At 40.7% G+C, this 21,855-nt stretch overlaps 1 protein-coding gene across 3 annotated transcripts in view; it reads right to left on the bottom strand.

The window, feature by feature from the left end:
* Positions 1–4,371: 4,371 nt before the first annotated feature.
* The window catches only part of ABCG1 (ATP binding cassette subfamily G member 1), a 54,105-nt gene continuing 36,621 nt past the window's right edge, over positions 4,372–21,855 (bottom strand). For 2 of the 3 annotated variants that reach the window (XM_050897445.1, XM_050897437.1), the window contains 12 exons: positions 21,345–21,477; positions 19,906–19,956; positions 15,941–16,086; positions 15,107–15,230; positions 13,887–14,001; positions 13,040–13,188; positions 12,754–12,855; positions 10,135–10,303; positions 9,279–9,379; positions 8,642–8,800; positions 7,121–7,239; positions 4,372–5,050 (listed from right to left, as the gene is read on the bottom strand). In XM_050897445.1, coding sequence (XP_050753402.1) covers positions 4,822–5,050; positions 7,121–7,239; positions 8,642–8,800; positions 9,279–9,379; positions 10,135–10,303; positions 12,754–12,855; positions 13,040–13,188; positions 13,887–14,001; positions 15,107–15,230; positions 15,941–16,086; positions 19,906–19,956; positions 21,345–21,477 — 1,597 coding nt within the window. In that variant the 3' untranslated portion in view covers positions 4,372–4,821. Of the gene's footprint in view, positions 5,051–7,120; positions 7,240–8,641; positions 8,801–9,278; positions 9,380–10,134; positions 10,304–12,753; positions 12,856–13,009; positions 13,189–13,886; positions 14,002–15,106; positions 15,231–15,940; positions 16,087–19,905; positions 19,957–21,344; positions 21,478–21,855 lie in introns of all 3 variants that reach the window. The other variant, XM_050897428.1, reaches the window with a different exon arrangement.

Genomic DNA, 21,855 nt, shown 5'->3' on the forward strand with positions numbered 1-21,855 from the left:
ACGTGACCCTCTCTCCCGCACAGCCACCAAATGAGACTGGACCTGAAGCTCAGTGAGCAAAGGCAAAGTGGAAGAAGGTGCAGCAGGCTGCAGAAAGAGGTACGCATGCCGTCTGCACCCTCCTCACACACATTTTCTGAGGAGGTCTGTTTGGAAACATCATCATTGCACCTTAAGTCTCTCCCGCTGCCCTTCGTTACTGTTCCTGACTATGATCATCACAGAGCAGGAGACAAAACAATAAAATCATATTCCAGTAAAAGTTAACACTGAAAAATAACTAATTAAGATCCCTTCCTTCTTAGTTTGGAAAGTAAAAATAAATGCTGACATTGTTCAAATGTAAAGCAGTGCTGGATTGGCATTTCTGGTACAGAAAGAAAAAAAAATAGAAAGTTCATTTTTCCTTACCAAAACTATGCAGGTAACAGAAGCAATTATGCAAAGCAACAGTAAATATACAGAAAAATATACACTCATCTCCATGCTTGATTTTCATTCTCCTCTTCCCCACGAAGTATTTTGTGATTCAAAAAGATCAATTCAAGATCACTGTAAAGCTGGAATCTCCTAGAGACTAACCTAACGCAAATGGACTTTTCAGTATCGTCTCCGAGTCTGTTTAGACAGCCAACATCTCAGTCCTCCTGTGCAATACAGCCCTCACCCAGCAAAGCACTTAAGCCTGGACTTTATTTTAAAGACATTAGTTGCTCCTTTGATTCACGAGACAATGCAGATGTGAGAAGCTGTTAAGATACTTAACCACTTTGTTGGAACAGGGCTTCAAGGGCTCCCACTAGAGTCAAAAACACCCATCTAGTGTTGAGTAAATAGGACAGATGGGACCTCCTCCGTGAGGATCACTGGGGTGGTACAGGTCAGTATGTACCACACTTCTTCCCAGAAAGGAATGTTTGATGAAACATTCATTTCTGTTGACAACATAGACTTTGACACAAAAGAGTAGATTGAAATGCCAGTCGCCTGATACATCCAGTACTTGGACTCAAGTGTTCATTATTTCCCACTTACATAACCAGCTCTCCCTATTATGTGCATATATATTCCTCTCCTTCAATGAGAAAAAGTATCTTGGGCTCCAAATATTAAGAAGCGAACAGGATTTCAGCACCAGATATTCTTCTGTTACTCCCTTTGATCTATAAAGATGAAATTTTCTCAATTTCTTATCTGAGTAGAATCTGCTTTCCAAATCTTTTATTTAATTGTAAAAAATAATGTTTTAAGTTCTTTTTAAAAACTTTCAGGGTTTTTCAGATTATATGCAAGTTTCCGCAAAGAAAAACAACAAAAGAACATTTGAAGCAACTAAAGTCTTAACTGATGCACATAGGAACCAAAGCAACATGTCAAAACAAGTCGAATAAAACAAGGAGGCCAACAGAACACTGAAGTCTTCCTGCAATCCCAACAGAAATCATACATTCAATATTTAAGAGACCTGTAAAAACATTTAGCCTCTTACACAACTTTTAGCCAGATTGTGACTGGTTCGAATGGTAATAACGGCATTGATTTCAATCAGTTTATGGCTATTTATATATGGCTATATACATTGAGGACTGGAAGTCTTTAGAATCTTGCTGGCCTCATTATTCTTCCACTTGAAGCCTCCAGAGCTTCACAATGTGCTTGCTTAACACTACAGCACATCCATGCTCAGTCCATTAACCTGGGAATGCATTTTACACCAGCCTGTTAGGATTTATTTCCACATAAATAGAAAAAAGCCAAGCTGAGACTATGTTAAAAATTTTTGCAGTATATGAAAACATAATTGGGATGGACTTTAAATACTTCTGTCCCACAGTAGTGACAAAAGAGATATCATTAGTTAATTTTAGAGCTAAGGAGGGAAAGAATGATTATCTTATTTATGTGTAGCACTGAGTTTCAAGAGAATTCATTTATTTCTTTACTGGGATACTACAGTCTGAAAGTGTTCCTTAGAATAGTAACTTTCAGCCAAATGCTGCCAGCAGATGGCTGGGAAAAAGTATATCTAATAAAAAAAGGACTGACAAAAATATTCTAGAACGTGCATTTTCTTAGGAACACCCATGGAGGACCAGACTTTTGGCTACCATAATACAATACAAAGTTACTGTACAGGAGGACATGTTGCAGACTGAAGAGGTAAAATAAGGAAGTCTACGAACAGAGGAATAGGCACAGGTAACAAGACAGCATCCAAGGAACTCATACTGCTAAATTGGTCTAGATGGGAGAAGACAGCATTGTTACCCTGTAAGTTAACAGTGTTGAAATGTCAGCAAGTTACTTTTGGTACACTGCAATGGATTTTCAATGTGGTATTTGGTAAATGGTGTTGGTAAACACAAAACATGAACCCTGAAGGTATTTAATGCCGTGGACATCACACTCTTTCATACTCAGCTAGCCTAGAGCTGGACCAGCAGTGTGCAACAAAAGAGTAATTTGGCAAATGTAGTCTTTTGTCTGCTTGCAAACAGCATTTGAACTGCCTGTAATATTCACAAATATTTTCAGAGTCTTGAAATAATCAAGGCACGTTGTGCCAAGGGATTTCAGCTTGTGACTTATTTAAAAACTGTTCACAGTTATGAGTACTATTTAGAATAGCCAAAATTCTTAATTTCTCATATCTGACAGCCATGTAGGTCCATACCTGCTTGTGATTATGCCTGGAAAAGCTGCAGAGCTGTATAAAAGCTTTCTGTGAAAAACTAGCGACAAAACTATGCAAAGAGGTTGTGTAAGTATTTTTTTTTTTCTTCTACAGTAAAGACTGACCTTGCTTTCACAGGTCAATCTTATTTTCAGGGGAAGTTCAGCTAATCTTCCTAAAACATGTGACTTGACTTAAAGTCTTCCAGAACACAGGCTTAATTCAAGCATCCCGAGTTTAACAGACACACGCGGTCTATGTCTGTACTGGTAAATTAAACACAGCCTGGGCACGGGCCAGGAAAACTGGGAAACAATCGCCTTCACTGCTAAATGGCAGAGCTGCAGCCCAGCACAGCCAGGGCTTTTCCAGACAACGTTTGAGCTCTGTTTAGAACTTAGTACAGTTCAGGGACCATTCCTATTAGCCCCAGTTGTCTGAGGACTAACAGAGCTGGCCCTGGCACTATTTAGTTTACTCGTATAGAAGCAGCCATGGAGTCTTCGAAAACAGTCTGTGAATTGTGACTGCTGGTGGCCAGCAGATGCACAAGGTCTCTCTTCATCTACGCTACCGTCATGAGCTGCTGAGCTCCTGAATGGTTTGCTGACATTGAGCTGCTTCCAATCTACAAGACTTCAGCATCCTGATAGGAATAATGCATTTACAGAATTTGTAGGTCTGACTCGGAGATCTGTGACACTAAGGTAAACGCACAGTAATGGCAGAAGGTAGTGGAATTTGCACAGAAGTTCACCAAGGTGTCCAAAATTAGTACTGGCCCCACAATTTAATTTTGGGTTGAAAATCCAAACCCATGAAAATCAGGGACAAAATTCACATCAACTTGGAACCAGAATTCCCCCTGCCAAGTTTACAAAGGTGAGATATGCAAAACAAATGCATGCTTCTTTTAACGGTTTCATTGCTGTTTAGATCAACTAGCTATTAATTCCCATGTTGCGCATATAGACTTCGGGATGAGAACAAAACTGCTTGGCATGATTAGACCTGCAGTAGTACAAGGTCATTTGTATATTTTGAGGAGAGTTCTACACATAGTGTGTTGCAGGCATAATGAACACTGCCATATGAGGCAGTCACAAGTGTTTTAACAGAATATCCCAAGCTTTGAGCTGTGGATAGCTCCTCCACTCCATCAGGCTTTAACAATCGTTCAGGCTTTAGGGCTAGATTCCACTTTCACAATTTAAGAAAAAATGAGTCTTGGAGTGCTTTGATTTTTTCATTTGCAGGAGGTAGATCAAACAGATAATGAGCAGAGTTAGCATTTTAAATATCACAAATACTGAGGATTTAAAAGACACTGCAAAAGAACATTTTTTCAATCATTCAGTGACAGCTTGAACATGTCTGACTGCCTGTGCTATCTACTGATACTTCCAAATATGGACCACAGGTTTAGTGCAGACTCAGAATCTGCCTTTTCCTCCTATCGTTACAGTTTTCAGATATGAGACCAGCTCGACAAGTAAAGCACCAGAATTCTAAATTTAGACAGAAACAAAAATAATGACTTGAATCACTTTAGGTTTGTTTTAAAAAAGTATCCATATTAAAAAGATATCTTTACCTTATTAATTAATACATTTACAGACTTTTGGCCAGAAGGGGTAATTCTGTGGAAAAGAACTGCAAAACAATACATAGAAAACTGCAAAGATGAAACTCTGAATTTAAAAAGATGAGAGAATCCTATTTTCTTTGCATTCCCCATTTTGCATCTCATTACCTTGTCAACTATAGATGACATTATACTGTTCTGGCTACCAGGACTAGTATCCTAGTGACCTTATCACGAAATTGGTTTTCATAAGGAAAGTTCCTGCAGCCAGGTTTTTTATTACAGTTACACTGCCTCGGTATTGATATTCTGTGGTGTAAAATTCCCTTCTATTTCTTCTTCCTAGTTAAAGCTAGAAAGTGTAATGAAAACATGACCCAACCAACTGGACTGATTGGCTTAACACTATATGTCCACTATCCCATTGTGGTTCCCTATGGGCTAGGTCATAACAGCATCTAGCTGGGCACTGGAGACTGGCCTGCCACAGTGAGACAATGTCAAGTGCCCTCTATTGCATGTCTAAAGATCTTCCTACTGCATCGTTTTAGCTGTTTTTCCTTTACCTCTCTGCTCGGATTTTGTATCTGAGAACAAAATAGGCAATTAGGCGCAGAGAGAAGAAGAAAATTCCAAGAACGATGAAGTCCAGGTAAAGTTTGGCATTTTCTACATCCAGTTCTCTAAGAATGGCCTCTGATTTTTGAAAATGGCAAGTGTCATCTTTGTCACAATGCAGATCTTCTCGATCCAGTCCATAGATGGAGAGAATAACTCCTTCGAACCCGTATCTGGAAAGAAGAAGGATGGATTACAAGGAAACGTCCCGATGATCTGTTTAGAAGTACTCTACCAGCAATACAATCCCTATGAGAGCTCGGCTGAAACACTGAGGGGTTCAATATCGTTCTGACACATGTGTCTCGGGGCAAGTTCTATCCCTGTTACAATCAAGCAAATGACGAGTCACTGGCATTTTACGTAAGACTGAACAAGGACAGAGGTTTTGTCTTTAACTGCTTCCAGTTAGTTTACAGTGCAATTTCTCCAAAGAAAAATGTTAAAATAGAAAGCAGACTAATTTCAGCTCATATTCAGAAATTCCCTTTCTAAAAGTGACATCAATTCAATTTTTTGAAAATAAGCAATGGGGATACAATTATGGTTTGAAGTCAGAAATATATTAAAACCGACATCAATCTAGAACATCTCTTCTCTTTCCTTCCACGCGCTATAGTTTCACTAACAATGCACGTTCCCACGTCTCCCCTGGCACTGGGTGCACTTGGCATTTGACTTTGCGAGCAGATACACCATCATGGATCCCAAGCGTATGATAGCTCCCTCCAGCTTCAGGAGACCCCACATAGGCTAGACGATGACTTAAGGCCTCATCCTGAATTCCAGCTACTAATTCAGCGGGCGCAGTCTCTTAATCTTTCATAGGTCTCTGTGTAAGACCTCACTTGCCAAATGAGAAGATATTTTAGCTTGGGTTTTCTCAGTAATAGTGCAGCTTGGGCAGGGTAGGGAAAAGGGGGATGGGAAAATTCACCTCACGTAATTTCAGCTATAAACATTTAAGTGTCTAGTCTAAAGTATCCCTCCGTACTAGCCTCCAGAGGTTTCCTGATGGCAATCATCCCATCTTAAGACAGCTGTCTCAGACAGCGAGAGTGACAGACACAGACAGGATATAAGGTGCCTATGGTTCTTAAAACACTAGTTTAGATTAGAGATGACACAAATCCCATGCCTCTTGTGGCAGTGCTACTGCAAAACTTAAAAACAGGTCTTTATCCAACAAGTCTACCTAGGATACAGCAGTGATTTATACAACATTTTCTTCCAAAATGAGGTGCTGGTATCAATTTCTCAGTTGGGCATACTGTCCCTATTATTTCAGAAATCCAGTATTGCAAAATCCAGGAAGATTTGCATGCTGTGCAATCCCACTGAATTCAAGGGGACTGACATGGACTTGTGGCCAATAATCTGTACTGAATGTTCCTATTTATTTCACATCATATACAACATAAAACGTAGTGAGATAATGTAGTATACATCTGTCCTGGTTTCGGCTAGGACAGAGTTAATTTTCTTCCTAGTAGCTGGTATAGTGCTATGTTTTGGGTTTAGTAGGAAAAGAATGTTGATAACACACTGATGTTTTCAGTTGTTGCTAAGTAGTGTTTATACTAAGTCAAGGATTTCTCAGCTTCTCGTGCCCAGCCAGCAAGAAGGCTGGAGGGGCACAAGAAGCTGGGAGGGGACACCATCAAGACAGCTGACCCAAACTGGCCAAAGAGCTATTCCATACCATATGACATCATGCCCAGTATATAAACTGGGGAGAGTTAACTGGGAGGGCGGATCGTGGCTCGGGAGCTAACTGGGCATTGGTCAGCGGGTGGTGAGCAATTGCATTGTGCACTGTGCATCACTGGTGGTTTTTTTCTTTTGTTGTTGTTTGCTTGGGTTTTTTTTTTTTCCCTTCCCCCCCCCTCCTTTTTGTTATATTCCTTTTCATTACTATTATTATTATTGTATTTCATTATTACTATTGTTAGTATTATATTTTACTTTAGTTATTAAACTGTTCTTATCTCAACCCACGAGTTTTGCTTTTTTTTTCCCCTCTTTCCTCCTCCTCACCCCACTGGGAGGGGGAAGGGGGAAGCGGCTGCGTGGTGCTTAGTTGCTGGCTGGGGTTAAACCACGACAACATCATATGTACGTTTATACTCTAAAAGAATGTGCTGTGAACATAGTCTCTTTGGCACCCAAAATAACCAACCAAACAAGCAAAGGCAAGCAAACAGCATTTCCCGATGGGTGGTCAATGGCCTCTCTAGCAGTACCTGACATAGGAAATGTAGGACATCCACTGGAGGTACGTTGGGATGGTATCAAAGCTGACAAAAAACCCAGAGAACAGAAGCACTGGGATGGCAGTAACCGGGCCCACAAAAGTGGCCACCTGTGAAGAGAAGGAATAGACAGTCTCTTGTCAGACAGCCACAGAAAAAAATAAAAATTAACTTGCTCTTTCATCTGATGTCCTGACCTCCTGTGAGGAAACCAGACTTTAAAAGAGCAGACTTTCCTTATGGCAAATCCTCTGTTCTGTGCCAAACCCAAACAGGCAGTGCAAACTTACTCTTTAGGCAGTGGGGAGTGATGCCATTCAAGTCCTTCTTACAATGCTACTCCCCAAAATTATCACAGTTCCAAATACTAGGAAATTACTGATTTTTTTGGACAAGATTTCTTGTGAGAGGGAGGTTAGATGCTGTTAGTGGAGGAAAAGGGGTTCCTCTCCTCTTCCTAAACCCTTCTACTAGCTGACGATGCTGCTGTGCTGGGATCTGTCCTTTGAAGGACTTGAACCCACCAAGAATTTTACAGCGCAAGATGGGCACTGTGATACCCTTGCTTCTCTCGGTACGAGACTCCTCTTTCTAAATATTATCCTTTCTCACTCACTCCCCACTGAGGACACACAGACCTCCCTGCTCATTAACCCCACATGAACAGTAGCTTCAACCGGTCCTAAAACGTTGTGAAGAGGATAAGGAACATCTCCAGCTGGGTGGCTTTGGTGGGAAAGACAGATCTTGACCCAACTCCAGCCTGTCCTCTCTACATGCCCTCCAGGGCAAAGGGCCATATAGGTATCTCTGGGGAGAGCAGAAGCACAGGGATCACACAACAGGGCTATGCTGGTCTCCACAGGGTGGCACAGGGAGGGAATCAAGTCTTCTACTGCAGAAATCTTGATAGCATCAATGCATATTAATGTCAATATCATCTGTTATCACAAGCACCACAAAACAGTTCTGCTGTGGAATGGTCACCTCAGGATCCTGCCAGGAAGCAGAATGGAGTTACACGGCCAGCTTCCAGTGTGACAGTAATGCCAACAGCTGCTTCTCTCCCTCCCTCTGCTCAACTTTAGTTTCTGGGCAAGCCTTTTCCTACCTTGCCTCCTGCAACCTTTTTGTACGTGTATGGAAGAACCCTCTCCTGAGCTGCTGATCCTCATGGCCTACCTCCCCTTTGTAGATGCATAGAAATGCATCAGTCCGGCAGTTTCTAGGACCTGCTCAGCCTGGGATGAATAGCAAGTGACAACCCACTCAAGCAGAGGCAGACACAGCCCTGTTCAGATGGGGAAGGAACTTCACAGCCTCACATCCAGTGCACGTATATGCTGTTTAAGGTGACGCTAGTGGGAAGCATCAAGTAGCTATATCAGACCAAGACAACTTTTTGCCTGTCATCTCTCAACAAATGTCTTGGGGATACATCAGCAGTCACAGCAAGCAGTCAGTGTTAGGAGACAGCAGGGTTCCCATGACACCACAAAACACCATCAGTACCTGGAGGGATGTAGAGGCTGCACCTATGAGAAGACCCAGTGACTGAGCCACGAGGGATGTCATGGTTCCCAAGGCTGCGAAGAGGACAAATCGGAGTGCATCAGATGGCTGTGAAGTCATCCAGTACACAATGCTGCAGTAAGCCACAGGAAACATGATCTGCAAGGAGATACACTTGGAGTTAGTCCACTAAAGCCAAACATTCACTGTTACTCTGAATAAGATAAAAACATGCGGAGTTCTAGTTAATCCACAGCTCTCAGCCTTCCCATTACATGACAGGCATGGCTGAAGAGAATAAATACATCTGCCGCAGACTGTGATATTCAGCTTACTACTTGGGCATTAGAAAACAGATCCCACTCACTTACAGCCCTTTTCAATTCCCCTTCTACAAAAAAGCAAAGATGGTCATCTGTTTATTAAACAAAGATGCCATTGGGTCAGGTCTCGGCTTTTGTGAAGTCCTGCTGTTTACTCTTAGGGTGCTTCTGATTTGCACCTGAAGCTTCAGCATACACATACGGATAGTTTCTCCACTATTCAGGCAGATAAAATACCAGTACTAATCTTCTTGGCAAGTGGACTTGCTATGAACTTAAATGGTTCTTGTTTTATTGAAGAGTAGAGCATGTACCTGAAAAGGAACATCAGCCATGGTTTTGGCGAGATAGTAGGCTTTCAGGCTGTACCAGTAGTTCAGATGCTCTCTAAGAAATACTCCCATCTCAAGAGGAACTACAGAGAACGCAAATTAGTAAGTTAGGTTGTCAGTGTGCATTATTGTTGCACATAATAACATAGTTTATCCTTATCTAATCCTGCACTGCTGGAGTCCCATAGTGGGACTGGAGCTCTGAGGCCTTTGACAGACCAGCAACAGTTTCAATGATTTGTAATGAAATGTAAAAGGTCAGCCCTGAGAGTTGCTCACTGTTCAGACTATGTACCAGATGATTTGAACCTCCCTTAAAGAGGCTTTCTGAATTAAAAGTGGTGTCAAAACTTAAAGAACCTGGTTATTCCTTTTGGTCCAACAGGGAATCCAAAGTAACAGCGCTTCCAGAGGAAGTATGGAACAGTCCATACTGCAGGAGTTCGCTTCTGACACCACATGAATACGCTGATCTTATGCAGGAGTCATGACTTAGAAGTCCTAGAGAAATTATTACATTCTCCCTGAGAGCAACCACAAGCTCATGACACGGTTGAGATGCACTGGCACAAGGGGAAATTCCAGTCCAGGACTGTAACAGTGAACTGTCTGGGTTGAGAAACACTGGCAAAACTGGGGGGAGAGAGGTGCCACTGGACAAGCCTATCTGTTTGCCTCTACACAGCAGTTTAGTGAGTTCAAGATTTATCCCCACACCTGTCCTAGAAGCAGAAGCACAAGTCAAACGTTACCTTATACGAAACAGATACATTACAACACCCTCCCAGCTTACTGCAATCTCCTTGTCCATTGATGTAACAATATGACTGGTACTCACACGTAAGGACAGTTGGCATGAGTGCAGCAAACATAAGAAACAACATGGAAAAAAAGAGGAAGCCGGAGTTGCTGAGGACTTTCTTAGCTTCATTGCCAATGCCTAAGTAGAGCAAGCCGATGAGCAGCCCAATGCCAATGTGTGAGGTGATACGCAAGTGTGTCAGGACCTACAAGCAAGGAAAGAGTAGTATTTCTGATCAGAAAGTCTGGGCTCAAAAACAATGGCAGTATGACTGAAATCAGATACACAGATTGCAGAAGAGGAGTACTTAGTCCAGAAGAACTTATATAGAAATGTTCATTTCCTATTGGCAAACTGGGCTCCAGCTAAGGAAAACTTACTGTAATGAGCTTCCTAGTGTCAATCAGACACATGGCTATTACAGTACAGAAAATTTCTTCCTGTAAACACAGGCAGAAACTGCAAATGCTGCAACCTGAAATCTTACTGTCTGACAATGTCATGGAGCCATTGGCCCTCATTCATCATGAGAAGGAGACTTTCTCTCTGACTAAAAGATAAATTTCCCAGAGCAGAAGAGAGGCAGAAAAGGTATTTCAGGCTTGTATAGACCAAACTAACTTAATCAGGCATAAATTAGCCTTCTGTGCCTTCTCTGCAAGACAGTATTCCTACAAGAGGTATGGAAGAACAAAAGAAATAATAAAATTTGGAACCACTGCAAGCCTTTACAGTTGAGCAGGGCAAAAAAATCTTAAAAACAACACTGTCCTTCAATCTATGCATCAGAAAATAAGTTACAGTTTCCCCTTGGTGGAGATGAGGAGAGGACCGTATGATCCATGGTTAGTGCTCGCACACCTCTGAGATATGCTCTCCAAGTGTACCAGAGACATTCTGATCAGCTAGTTGAGCAACATGGAGAATGTGAAGCTGTATGTACGCTTTGGATTCCAAGAGCCCTCCCACGTGAACATGTCAATTTATTTTTGACCAAACAGTTGGTACTAGACCAGATGTGCACACTATTCCAGATGCAGGAAGGCAAAATTCAACAACTTAATCAATCCTTGAATGACAAATGCACTATAATCTAAAACAGCAAGGGAGAAGAACAAGTTATGGCAAAGAAACGTGCTGGCAAAACAACAAATGGGCATAATACATACGGTCTGGAAATAAGATGCTTCCTAACCACTAGAACTGTATGGTTCTTCCATATCTTCCCAACCAGAGCAGTGGGCAAAACAGCTGATTGCTTTTACTATGGCATTCAATATAGTGTTTCCCTTTCTGAAAGGGAAAGAATACTGTAGTTATCTGACAGCAGAGGCCTGGACACAATGGTCCAGTAGGTTTCCTCCAGGCCTACAGTTTTGTGTGGACATGTCTACACTGGAAACAGTAGTGTCCTAAAGAGATACCTGCCTGGGTGCAGGGCAAAAGCAGTGTAGCAGCAGCATCTGGAGCTCAGTGAAGCTCAACTTACCCTGTCACAAGGGTAACTTACTCATGCTGAGCTCCACATGGCTCCATTGCTTTTGGTTTCCAAACTACGTCATCTGAATCCACCATGTGCCCGCCAGTATAGATATATTGTCCGGCTTTCCCCTTTTCTAAGGACAGGTATGTCAAATTAATATATCAATATATATTAATGTATATATTGTCCTTTCACCCCCTCATGTAAAGCACTGAAAACCTTCTAACACGCAGAAAAAGCAGCAGACAAACCCTCCACAGATTTATCAAATTGCAAATTTGCCACAGAGAAAAGCACTTGGCCAACCAGTACCAATTATACTGTATACGGGTGAGTTCCTTGGACACGCATGCATGTAAGGTCTAGTTGAGGAAGCTCATCTCCTTAACTCACACCTGTTAATGAAGGGACAATCCTATCTAGAGGACATTTCAAAGCATCAATCAGACAATGTAAATAGTCCTATCTCTTAAATTCACAAACAACTCAGCTTCTTAGAGATAAGAAAAACTTTGAGTAAAAAAGAAGTCCCATTGCATTTTGTTAATGCAAACTAGGCACCCAAAACATTTAATGAACGTACATGAAAACTGCAGAGTTTGGGATTTTGAAGGGGGGTGTTTATTTTTACGAAAAAAGGTGAAAGATATGGGTTTTTTCCTTGGGAATGAAGAGTTTCATTATGATACTTATGTCATCTTCATATTAAATGTATGAAAACAGAAATGATCCCTTTTCAGAGAAGCAGCATTTTTATTTACCAGTTTTCTGTTTCAAAAATAGAGACTTTAAGTATTAACCTTACATCACACTGAAATTATTACCTCTGCCACCCTGAATTTTCTGGTAAAACTAATTTTGTGACACACCAGTACAACTTCTCACTCACTTTTCAGTAGGATAAGTAACTGTATAAGGGACCTGCCAGCACAGAGGGGATTTAAGCTTTAGGTTTTCAGGCCAGATGCTTCTGAGTTCCTCTGAAGAAAACTGTTCTTCACAATGAAGACAGTACAGTTAATAGCAAGACTGAAAGATCAGTCTCTTTCCTTTGAAATTCTGTGACGATCTTCATGCATGGGAAGGACAGGACCTTTAAGGCGTATTACACTACCTCACAACCAACTAAATAGACCTTTTGGCTACAAGTGTTATTATAAAGGCAGTCCTACCGAATCCCTCATGATGGTGAGAAAAGTTCTTTTGAAGAGGATACAGAACTGGGTTAGGCAGCTGGCAGAGAAGCTGTGGCAGCCTTCTGTGGAGGAGGAATCCTGCGGAAACACATAAAAGAATAAACTTCTTTCTTTGCAGTATCTTGCTTAGTTTTTCATTCACAAAACCCCACTCTCATCAGCTGAATGTGCCCAGAAACCTCCTCCATTGACCGAGGATTTAAATTCTCTTCCTCCCCCTCCAGCCTCAAGCCATGCCCATTAGTTGTGATATACAAAATACCTCTTCAGAAGGCCGGTGCCAGAGGAAGGGATTCAACTCATTCTCACCACCAACGTCTCTCTTGTAGTCTGTGTCACATATCCTCTCCCGTACTGCCCTTACCAGCCGGCCATTCTGGTCTCCATATTCACCAGATGCTACTTCCATAACTACAAAACAAAGAAGGTAAGTTACTGGTTTACACTACTTACTAGTTACAAGCCTTATTATTAGATCCCCTTGATTCTGTAGCATTGACAGAAACAGGAGTTTTGTCTAGAACAGGCTCTAAAACGCCACATGCAAATTCATATGTATACACACATAATTTAAATGTATCTTTCTATAAACCTTCAGAGAGTTCTCTTCATCCTGGAAGTTAAATGAACCATTTTAGAGGAAAGGCAGTGAATACGGGATAGTCTTGGTAATAAAAAATGACAAAAGTCTATTTTTGTAGTCCTTACCACTTCTTTGGAATTAAGAAACAACAATGAAAAAACCTTCAATGCTATTAGCTGTACAATACACATTGGTACTGTTCAAGATAAAAAAACCAGAATACTGGAGCCACTTTGAAAAGCCACTAAGATTAATTACTATGAAACACTGAAGAATATGTTTTATCTTTCATTTCCTGGACCTGGACTTCCACCAGAGAGAAATATTCACTAAATCTTACCACTAGATGGCATTCAAATTACTTAGAAAAAATCTGAATAATTTTATTTTGAATTTTGGTATATATATGTACACATGCACATATGTATATATGTACAAAACTATAAAACACATCATGGTCTCCATTACCCTGAAGGTGTTAATCAAATACAAGATAAACCAAATAAACTATTCAAATTGTCCTTACCAAAATCTGCTGGATTGTGGTAGGTTGGGCAATTCAAACCCAAATCTCTCAAGTAAGGGACTAGGTTTAATACCTTCCCACGGTAAATGCATTGACCTTGACTTAAAACGTAGAGCTGGAAAACAAGGCAAAGAGAAGAAGAAAAAAAAAAAAAAGAAAAAAGAAAAACGTGAAATAGTATCAAAATATTTGAACCTGCTATCTGTCTGACAGCAAACCATGAACCTAGTGACCTCTTGTCCCTGTGGGAAGAACACCTTGGGAAGATTTGTCACCACTTGGAACTACCTTTGCATGGAATTACAACTAATGGAAAATGAAATGCTTAAGGTTTGAATTCTGCAAACATTCCCTCCAGGTCTTAAAGCACATTAACACAGAAACAGACTAATTCCAGCCTTAGACACATGCTGAAAATAGGCAAGAAACTGTAGAGCTGAGCTATCTAATTTCCACACATTATGGATATTTTGGGCTGGGAGACGAGGCTGGTGAATGCAGGAATGGAAATAGAGGTGGAACAGCTTGGGAAAGCTGTTCCCACAGCAATGGGAAACAGCTTGATTATTCTTACTTTTAGCCACACTATGGACTTTCAAAAAAACTCCTTGCCAGACTGGCAATCTGCAAAAGCTTGTTCACCTATGGTATAGTAGGTTTTCTCTTAGCTCTCACAGGTCTAATTTAAATCTCCTAACAAGATTAAAGCAAATTTAAATCTAACCTAAACACCCATGGTCCACATACTGTTGTTAGGTTGGAGAAAAGATCTCCAACTGACTTCATTTCAACTGTTATTTCACAGGAATAAACTCTTCCAAATTTACACCTGTGTAGCTAGGATGAGAATGCGTACTAGCAACATTGCAGACATTGGCACTAAGGCTCTCTTGCTCTTAAATTACTCTAATTTACTTTACTGACAGCCCTGTGCCCAGGAGCAGCGGTGGGTGAAGGCATGAAAATCACAAGTGCGATAATCATGATTTCACAAACATACCAGCCAGATTCTTTAAAAACATTATATATAAGTAATGGAAACGGGCAGAGAAGAAGAAAAAAACATAATCTAAAAGTATATTTTGCTCTTATTTATTTAATTTCTTTATTCAATTTGGAACCATAGACTAGAATTATTAACGTTTTTACTTGAAGAGTATAGCCTTGAAAGCATAACCTACCTAAACCACACATAAAGAGAAATAGTTTGAGAATAATACCTGATCAAACAACTCGAACAGTTTAGCACTGGGCTGGTGAATCGTGCAGATGATGGACCTGCCACCCTGGGCTAAAGCCTTCATCAGAGAGACAACCTGAAAACATGATGCACTATCCAAGCCACTGAATAAAAACAAAGAAGTTTGTTATCCACAGGTCCATAGGCACCACTCAAAACTAGCAAATACAAAACCACATATTTGCTACTTTGGTCTCTCACTATTATCCTTTTATAAATTTTCTCTGTAGCACTTTAATTTAATCATATGCCAACCTTATGCTTCTATTTCTCCATCAGTCTTTTAATTAAGCTGGAAGCATGCCTGACAATGAAAAACAGAGTATTCTCAAAGCTGCCTTAAGCGACTTCTACATTTTAGGACTGCAGATTTAAATGTTCGCAACTTTAATGAATAGATACATACTCATAGCTCTCCCTGCCTCCTCCTAGACTGATCACAGAATTTGATTCTAAATATGCTACGTTCATTATTAAAAGTCACACTTTAAAATGCTTATATTCAAGCTATCTTCGCTTGAAAAAGAAAACTTATTCCACAATCTGAAAATACTGTCCTCTCTCTCTTCCCTCCTGTTTCAGTTTGTGTCTCCCTTAAAAATTATTTATAGTCCCATGGTCCGGCGGTTACAGCAGTGACCCAAGGCACTAAGTACCCAAATCAAATTATTTATTGTGGCCTTATTCAGTACTTACAGGCAACACAAAATGAGCCTTTTCCAAGGACTTAGAGCTCTGTGAATAACCTTTCTGCAGCACTGTTCTACTATATAAAGCAATATTTGTCTATCTTTAATTTTTGGCCCTGAAGTACCTGGTTGGTTCATCAAAAAACATGACAGGAGGATTGTTCACGAGCTCCAAAGCAATGGCAAGACGCTTTCTCTGGCCTCCAGAAAGACTCCCAGTCCTCGTATTGGCACATGTCAGCAATCCGAGGGCTGTCAATATTTCCTTTACCTAGAGGAAACACAACAATGTGTCATTTAAACTTGTTAGCACAGAAGAAAAGCCTCTTCACTCATTTTCATGGAGAATCTAAACTAGCTCATGACTTCATTTCACCATCCATACACCGAAGCCTGTTTCCATCTAATGTAGCATTTATTAGATTCAGTGGAGCTTAACAGTCTACCATTTACTATTTTGACCCAAATTCTACTTGTTTGTCCTACATGACCTGTCCTAGTAAGGAAGCCTTGCCTGTGAAAATGGAGTGGAAATCAGTTCTTCTACAGCACCCTTTGGATATGGCACCGCTATCAAAAGAGCTTTTCAGCATGTGAGGAGTTACTACATAGTGAAACCAGGAAGCTTCTTTCAATAACGTCAAGGCTGTATTTACAAGGGACTGGAGAACTCCATAACAAAAATCAGTAGTTTCTATAGAGCAATGACCTGTTCTTACCTCATCTGTTCTTCACAGTCTACTCTTTAAAGTGTGGCCACTGATTTTAAGTGTTTTCATTCTCCTCAGAGCCAATTCAGTTGTTACACCTACTCTCAGATGTTTGGGATTTCCTCAAGGCACAGCCTCAGGAAGGGCACAGCTTGTCCCAGGGTGTTTGGAGCAAAAGAAGAACAATCCCAGCCGCTATGAATTTTTCTGTTTCAGTGATTGTAGATCTGGCCTGGTAGCCCTATATGAGGAAAATAGCTCTTTGGCATCAGTAAAAACATGGACATAAAAATGAGTGAATCCAAGCTCCATTGCTCATGCAATTAAAAAAATCTACCACTTAAAAGGCAGAAAGCAAGCCCAGACATTTAATACTTCACTGAAGTAGAGTAAAAGGAGCTTGTCATTTTTTAAAGTAATAGCTGCTTGGATGGAGGGAGGTTTCCAGAAAGGATGGCTAACATGGTAAAAATTGGTTAGACCAACCAGGGCCCGACCCTTCACTTGTCCTGATTTTGATTTCCCAGAGCTACCTTTCTCAGTGAAAGGGGGTGAAAACAGAACAAAATCCACTAACCCTCGTTCTCAGAGAGAAGAGACCAACTACTTCCTTCCCTTTATCTCTAGAAAGGATGCTACAGGACACGGGCAGCACAAGCTACGTCAACTAGAAACATAAACTATGGTTCACTGGAGGATTTTTCACTTGTCCCCGTTTTAAACAAGCATCTCTAATCTTCCTAACACAAGTGCATAAATTCATAAAATTTATCTATGATAAACATTTACCCTACAATTTACAACAATAAAATGAATGATCTAGTCCAACACAGGCCAGTAACACTAACCAGAAAATGACTGCCCTTCTAATATGTGTTGAATAAATGCATACAGCACACGTTTTTCCTCAAAGAGCTATTTGTAATTACAGTGACGGTGTGAACAAGTGAATTAACTTGCTTGGCCTAACTTAGTAAAGTGTAAACGAATTAACACTTTCAAAGTACAAATAAAATTAACAGCTGTTTCTAAACAAATTTATTTTCCAATAAAAAAAATCTGTGTTTACCTTATTAAAAAATATGCATTTGAGAGAATCAAAGCAATCTTAAGCTACCAAACATACGCTGATTCCTGTAAGTTTCCCTCTCTGGAGCTCTTTCTGATTTTCAAGGATTCTCTCAGATTGAAGAAATGCCAAATGTTCCAGTTTGGAAGTAAATACAGACAAAAGAGCCACGAAACTGGCTGCTCTACCTTCGAAGTTGCCATAGTTTTCACACTTCAGGCAAAGGGTATACTTTTCACCAGGTGGGTCAGAAGCAGTTTCACCTTCTCCTTTATAAACCTCTGCTTAAAAATCACATGACAGCTACTGTCAGAGGTGCCTTTTACTAGAGTAAGAGACTCCTCTGAAATGATTAAGTCCAGCAAGCCCAGTTCAGGCCTCCATCAGATAAAAAAAAAAATAAATTAAACTGGCATCTAGGGAAGAGCAGGAAGCCTCTCATGTTCCTGAGGCAGCAGGCCACAACTTTTTCATGTCCATGCTCCACTCCCACTCCTGTGTCCCCTCATCTCCTCCTTCCTCCTGCACAACTTGGTTTCAGTTGAGTCCTTCAAGGTGGCTTCTTCCAGTCACCCGCATGATTTCCTAATTTGCCCATGGAGGGTCTCCACAGTGCACAGCTTTGGGAGCACAAAAGGCACCAAAATGAAAGTCTCACCCTTCCTTCTATTTATGAAAAAGAACACTGAAAAATTATGGAAAGCCCAAAACTTGAATTTTACAGGAGTAAGTATAGAAAAAACATTGGGAGCTTCCTATAGGAATAGTAACTCCCTTTTCATTGGTGGGACAACTGAGTTGCTAAGCCACAAGAAGACTTGTCCAGAGTAACATACATGTCCCTAACAAAGGTAGGAGGAGCAGCCAGCTTTCTCGGAAGGTAAATCTCAATGTTAGCCATGGGGCCATGTTATCACATGAGCCCCATTAGCCCTCAGCATAGCCCCCACATAACAGAGGCTTCCTCCTCGTGAAGGCAGTGTATGAGAGATCATACTGTCTCCTTGTTGGTGCTGTCTTACGCTGGACTGAAACATAGCTTGAGGCCAGCCAAAACACCTCCACACACTTTCTGAGCTACCGTTTCACTTTTCACGACTCTCTCAACAACCTGAACCATCTCTGCTTTCACCAGTGCCATGATTTTTTGTTTATGTTTAGCTCCAGACATTATCCTCCCTGGGCATATATGGTTTTGAAACACACCTGTGCAGCACTGAACTGTTCCTCTCCTAAGCTTCAGCATGCTCTGGTAACTCCACCTGAGCACAGACAGACTCCTGAGCTCTGAGTGTCCTTAGGAATGCACAGGCCCAGTCATTTTAAGTGCAGAATAAACGGGTAGAAAGGGCACATTTCCAGCCCTTTAAAGTATAACTGAGGTAACCAAGTTCATTTGAGAAAGCCACCTCATGCACAAGCGAACATGTCAGAAGCCATTTTGTCTGGTCACACACCTCCAAGGCATTTTCTTTAAAAGGACAGACCTGTGTCAAAACAAATGATGGGGAGGAATCACGCCAATCAGATGAGTGAGAGGAGTACACTTCCTAGTGCAGGTCCAGCTAGGTTATAGGTCTCCATGGGCAAAAACACACCAGGACTTCTCTCCCACTCAGGAAAGTCATATGTCAGCCGCAGGCAGAAGCAGGACAGCGCAGCAAATGTGCAAGAGTAAATTGTGCAACTCATTCCCAGTGTTTTAGAAAAGATAAGTGCATGTTTTAGCCTGTTTTCCTACTTGTCCAAACCTTGATCACCCAACACAACTTCAAAATACATTAGTCTGTATCTTAACTGCAACTGCATTAACTTGTCCAGTGGAACAATATGCCCACCAGCATAGCCATAAAGATCAACGCTTTCAAACATGAGCACAGAAATTTCTGCAGCAGTTAAAAGAACTGCTGAGTTTTTCATTAGTGCTTGTAAAAATTAAGGCCTACACTCACCATTGCCAGACATGACTGATTTATCTTGCCACACATGAGATGCCTGAGCCCTCAGACATGCATGTAAGAGAAGCTAAGGTGCTAAGGTACATTAAAAGGAATCCTACAAAACCTGTGAATTTATTTCAGTAGGTCTTTTACAATTATCTTCTCAGTCTCATACTGAAAGCAACTTTCATAGAGACTGTAGTAAACATTCCCTCATAATGACACCTGTCAACTTTGAGGTTATGATTTATTCTATCATTACAAGTTCAATGCAATTCAATGTTAGATAAAAATGTCTGCTTTACAGAGCTCACTTCATGGACCTCTCTGGCATCCCCATAAATTCTCAGTTTGATGGACAGTATACATACCATTTCTCTCCTGCCTTCATCTTTCTCTTGAAGTTTCAGATGAGCAGATACCTGGAATGCAATACAATGGAATTTGATTTTGAACTGGTCTGAAGCACAACAACAAGTTACAGTGGATGTCTCAGGCACAACATCCCAATGTACCATTTAAACAACTTCTTTCAACCCAGTCAGGAAAGTTTAAGTTGAACTATAATGTTCAAATCACAAGCATCACATATGCCTGTGCAGTAGGTAACTGAGTATAATCTGACTTCAGCAACCACTCAAGCATCTGACAAAAAGCATATTAGAAAGAAAGGTCATTCTGCAAGTCAAAGAGCTTGAGAGGAAGATGGGATAGTCATGTTTTTTGCATAGCCACTAACTTCCCAGGCAATGCTAGAATCACAATTGTTTTGTACTTCATCCGTATCATAAGGATAACCAAACTGCCATTTTCCAGGATGTGAACAAATGAGTACAGAAATAAATAATCTTGTGAAAGATGTCATCTGCTGTCCTAAGAGGCAGCTCCACAAAACATTATGATTAACCCTTATTAGAAGCAATTAAACTGTTAAGTAATTATTTTTGTCAGAGCCTTGATTGATTAATTTAGACAGCAAGTATCATCCGGGCCCAATTCTACAGAAGTGGTCCTATGGGATTCTGACTAGAGAGAAGAGCTTTTGCAGAAAATTAGCCACATAAAAGCTACAGTGATTTCTTCTGGCCTTAAAATTTGTGAATTGATGCTGGCATACAGTATGAGCAACCTTAGCCTTATTTTGATAACATCCTCTGAGAAAAACTGGCTCATTTCTCAAACTGAGCAACAGGCACTTTTAGACTGATTGGTCAAGCCGGCAATTAGTAAACTTCTTGATGCTATGAAAAACAGTAAGAAGAATTTACATTGCCTGTAAGTTTTGGGATTATTCTGTTCCTGTTGTTTTCCTGTGAAGAACTGGAAGAGATTTTATACAATGCCTTTATTAAAGAAAAGGCACAAGAGTAGAAGTAGCAGAGAGACCATGCTCAAGTCAAAATAGCACTTTGCAGTCGGAACATGGAAGATGGGGAGGATGGGGAGAAAGAGAGAGACAAGGTTACTCATCTACCACCCAAGAAAAAAGATGGTCCCTACAAAGGCTCATTCTGTGCAGAATTTCAGGTTCCATTCTCTAGGAGGTCTAAGGAGCAGAGCCTTAGATCTTCTTCCAAATCATAATGCTGGTCACAAATTGGAAACAATAAAGCTAAAGAAGCTCAGACAACCCGTAGAAGGATGAGCCTGAAATGGAATTCAAGGCATCATCAAAGTCCAAACACTTTGAGTCAGAGCAAATAGATATAACGGCTCATGGCATTACCAGGAGTAAGAACATATGCACAATACACAGAGATTTTTCCATTCTCTCCCACCCAAACAAATTAGAGCAAGAAACAAAGCCCACCATCATAGCTTCCTGGACAGTGAGATGAGGAAGGAGCATGTCATCTTGCATGATGTAGCAGGAGACTTTGCGAAAAGAGCGCAGGTCACGAGGCTGACCATTGATGAGAATTTCTCCTTTCATTCCCGTCTCTCTGAAACGAACCAAGAAAATAACCAAGGGTGAATCTTGCCTTCACTTGTGCTGCCACAGGCCTCAGTATGTGGAAGTCTTAGGTAATTACTGCCCACTATGGAATAAAACGGATACAGTGGATAGACATTAATTTATTTCATGATTATGCTCTCTATTTCATAAGAGGCTTCAGGCAATGTTGCTGAAAATTTTACTCAAAGTTAGTACAAAATGTGTGCTGTCTTATATGAATGTCTGAAAAAATATCAAGCCATTCAAGTGATATTTTTTTAGGTTTCTCTATCCTGTTCCTTATGCCCTAAAGACAACAACGCAGAGACACTTTGTATTTGGCCATACAACAGGGGATTCAGGAAGATGAACCACAGCCACTTCA

Source organism: Gymnogyps californianus, chromosome 1 (assembly GCF_018139145.2).
Source record: "Gymnogyps californianus isolate 813 chromosome 1, ASM1813914v2, whole genome shotgun sequence".
NCBI lineage: Eukaryota > Metazoa > Chordata > Aves > Accipitriformes > Cathartidae > Gymnogyps > Gymnogyps californianus.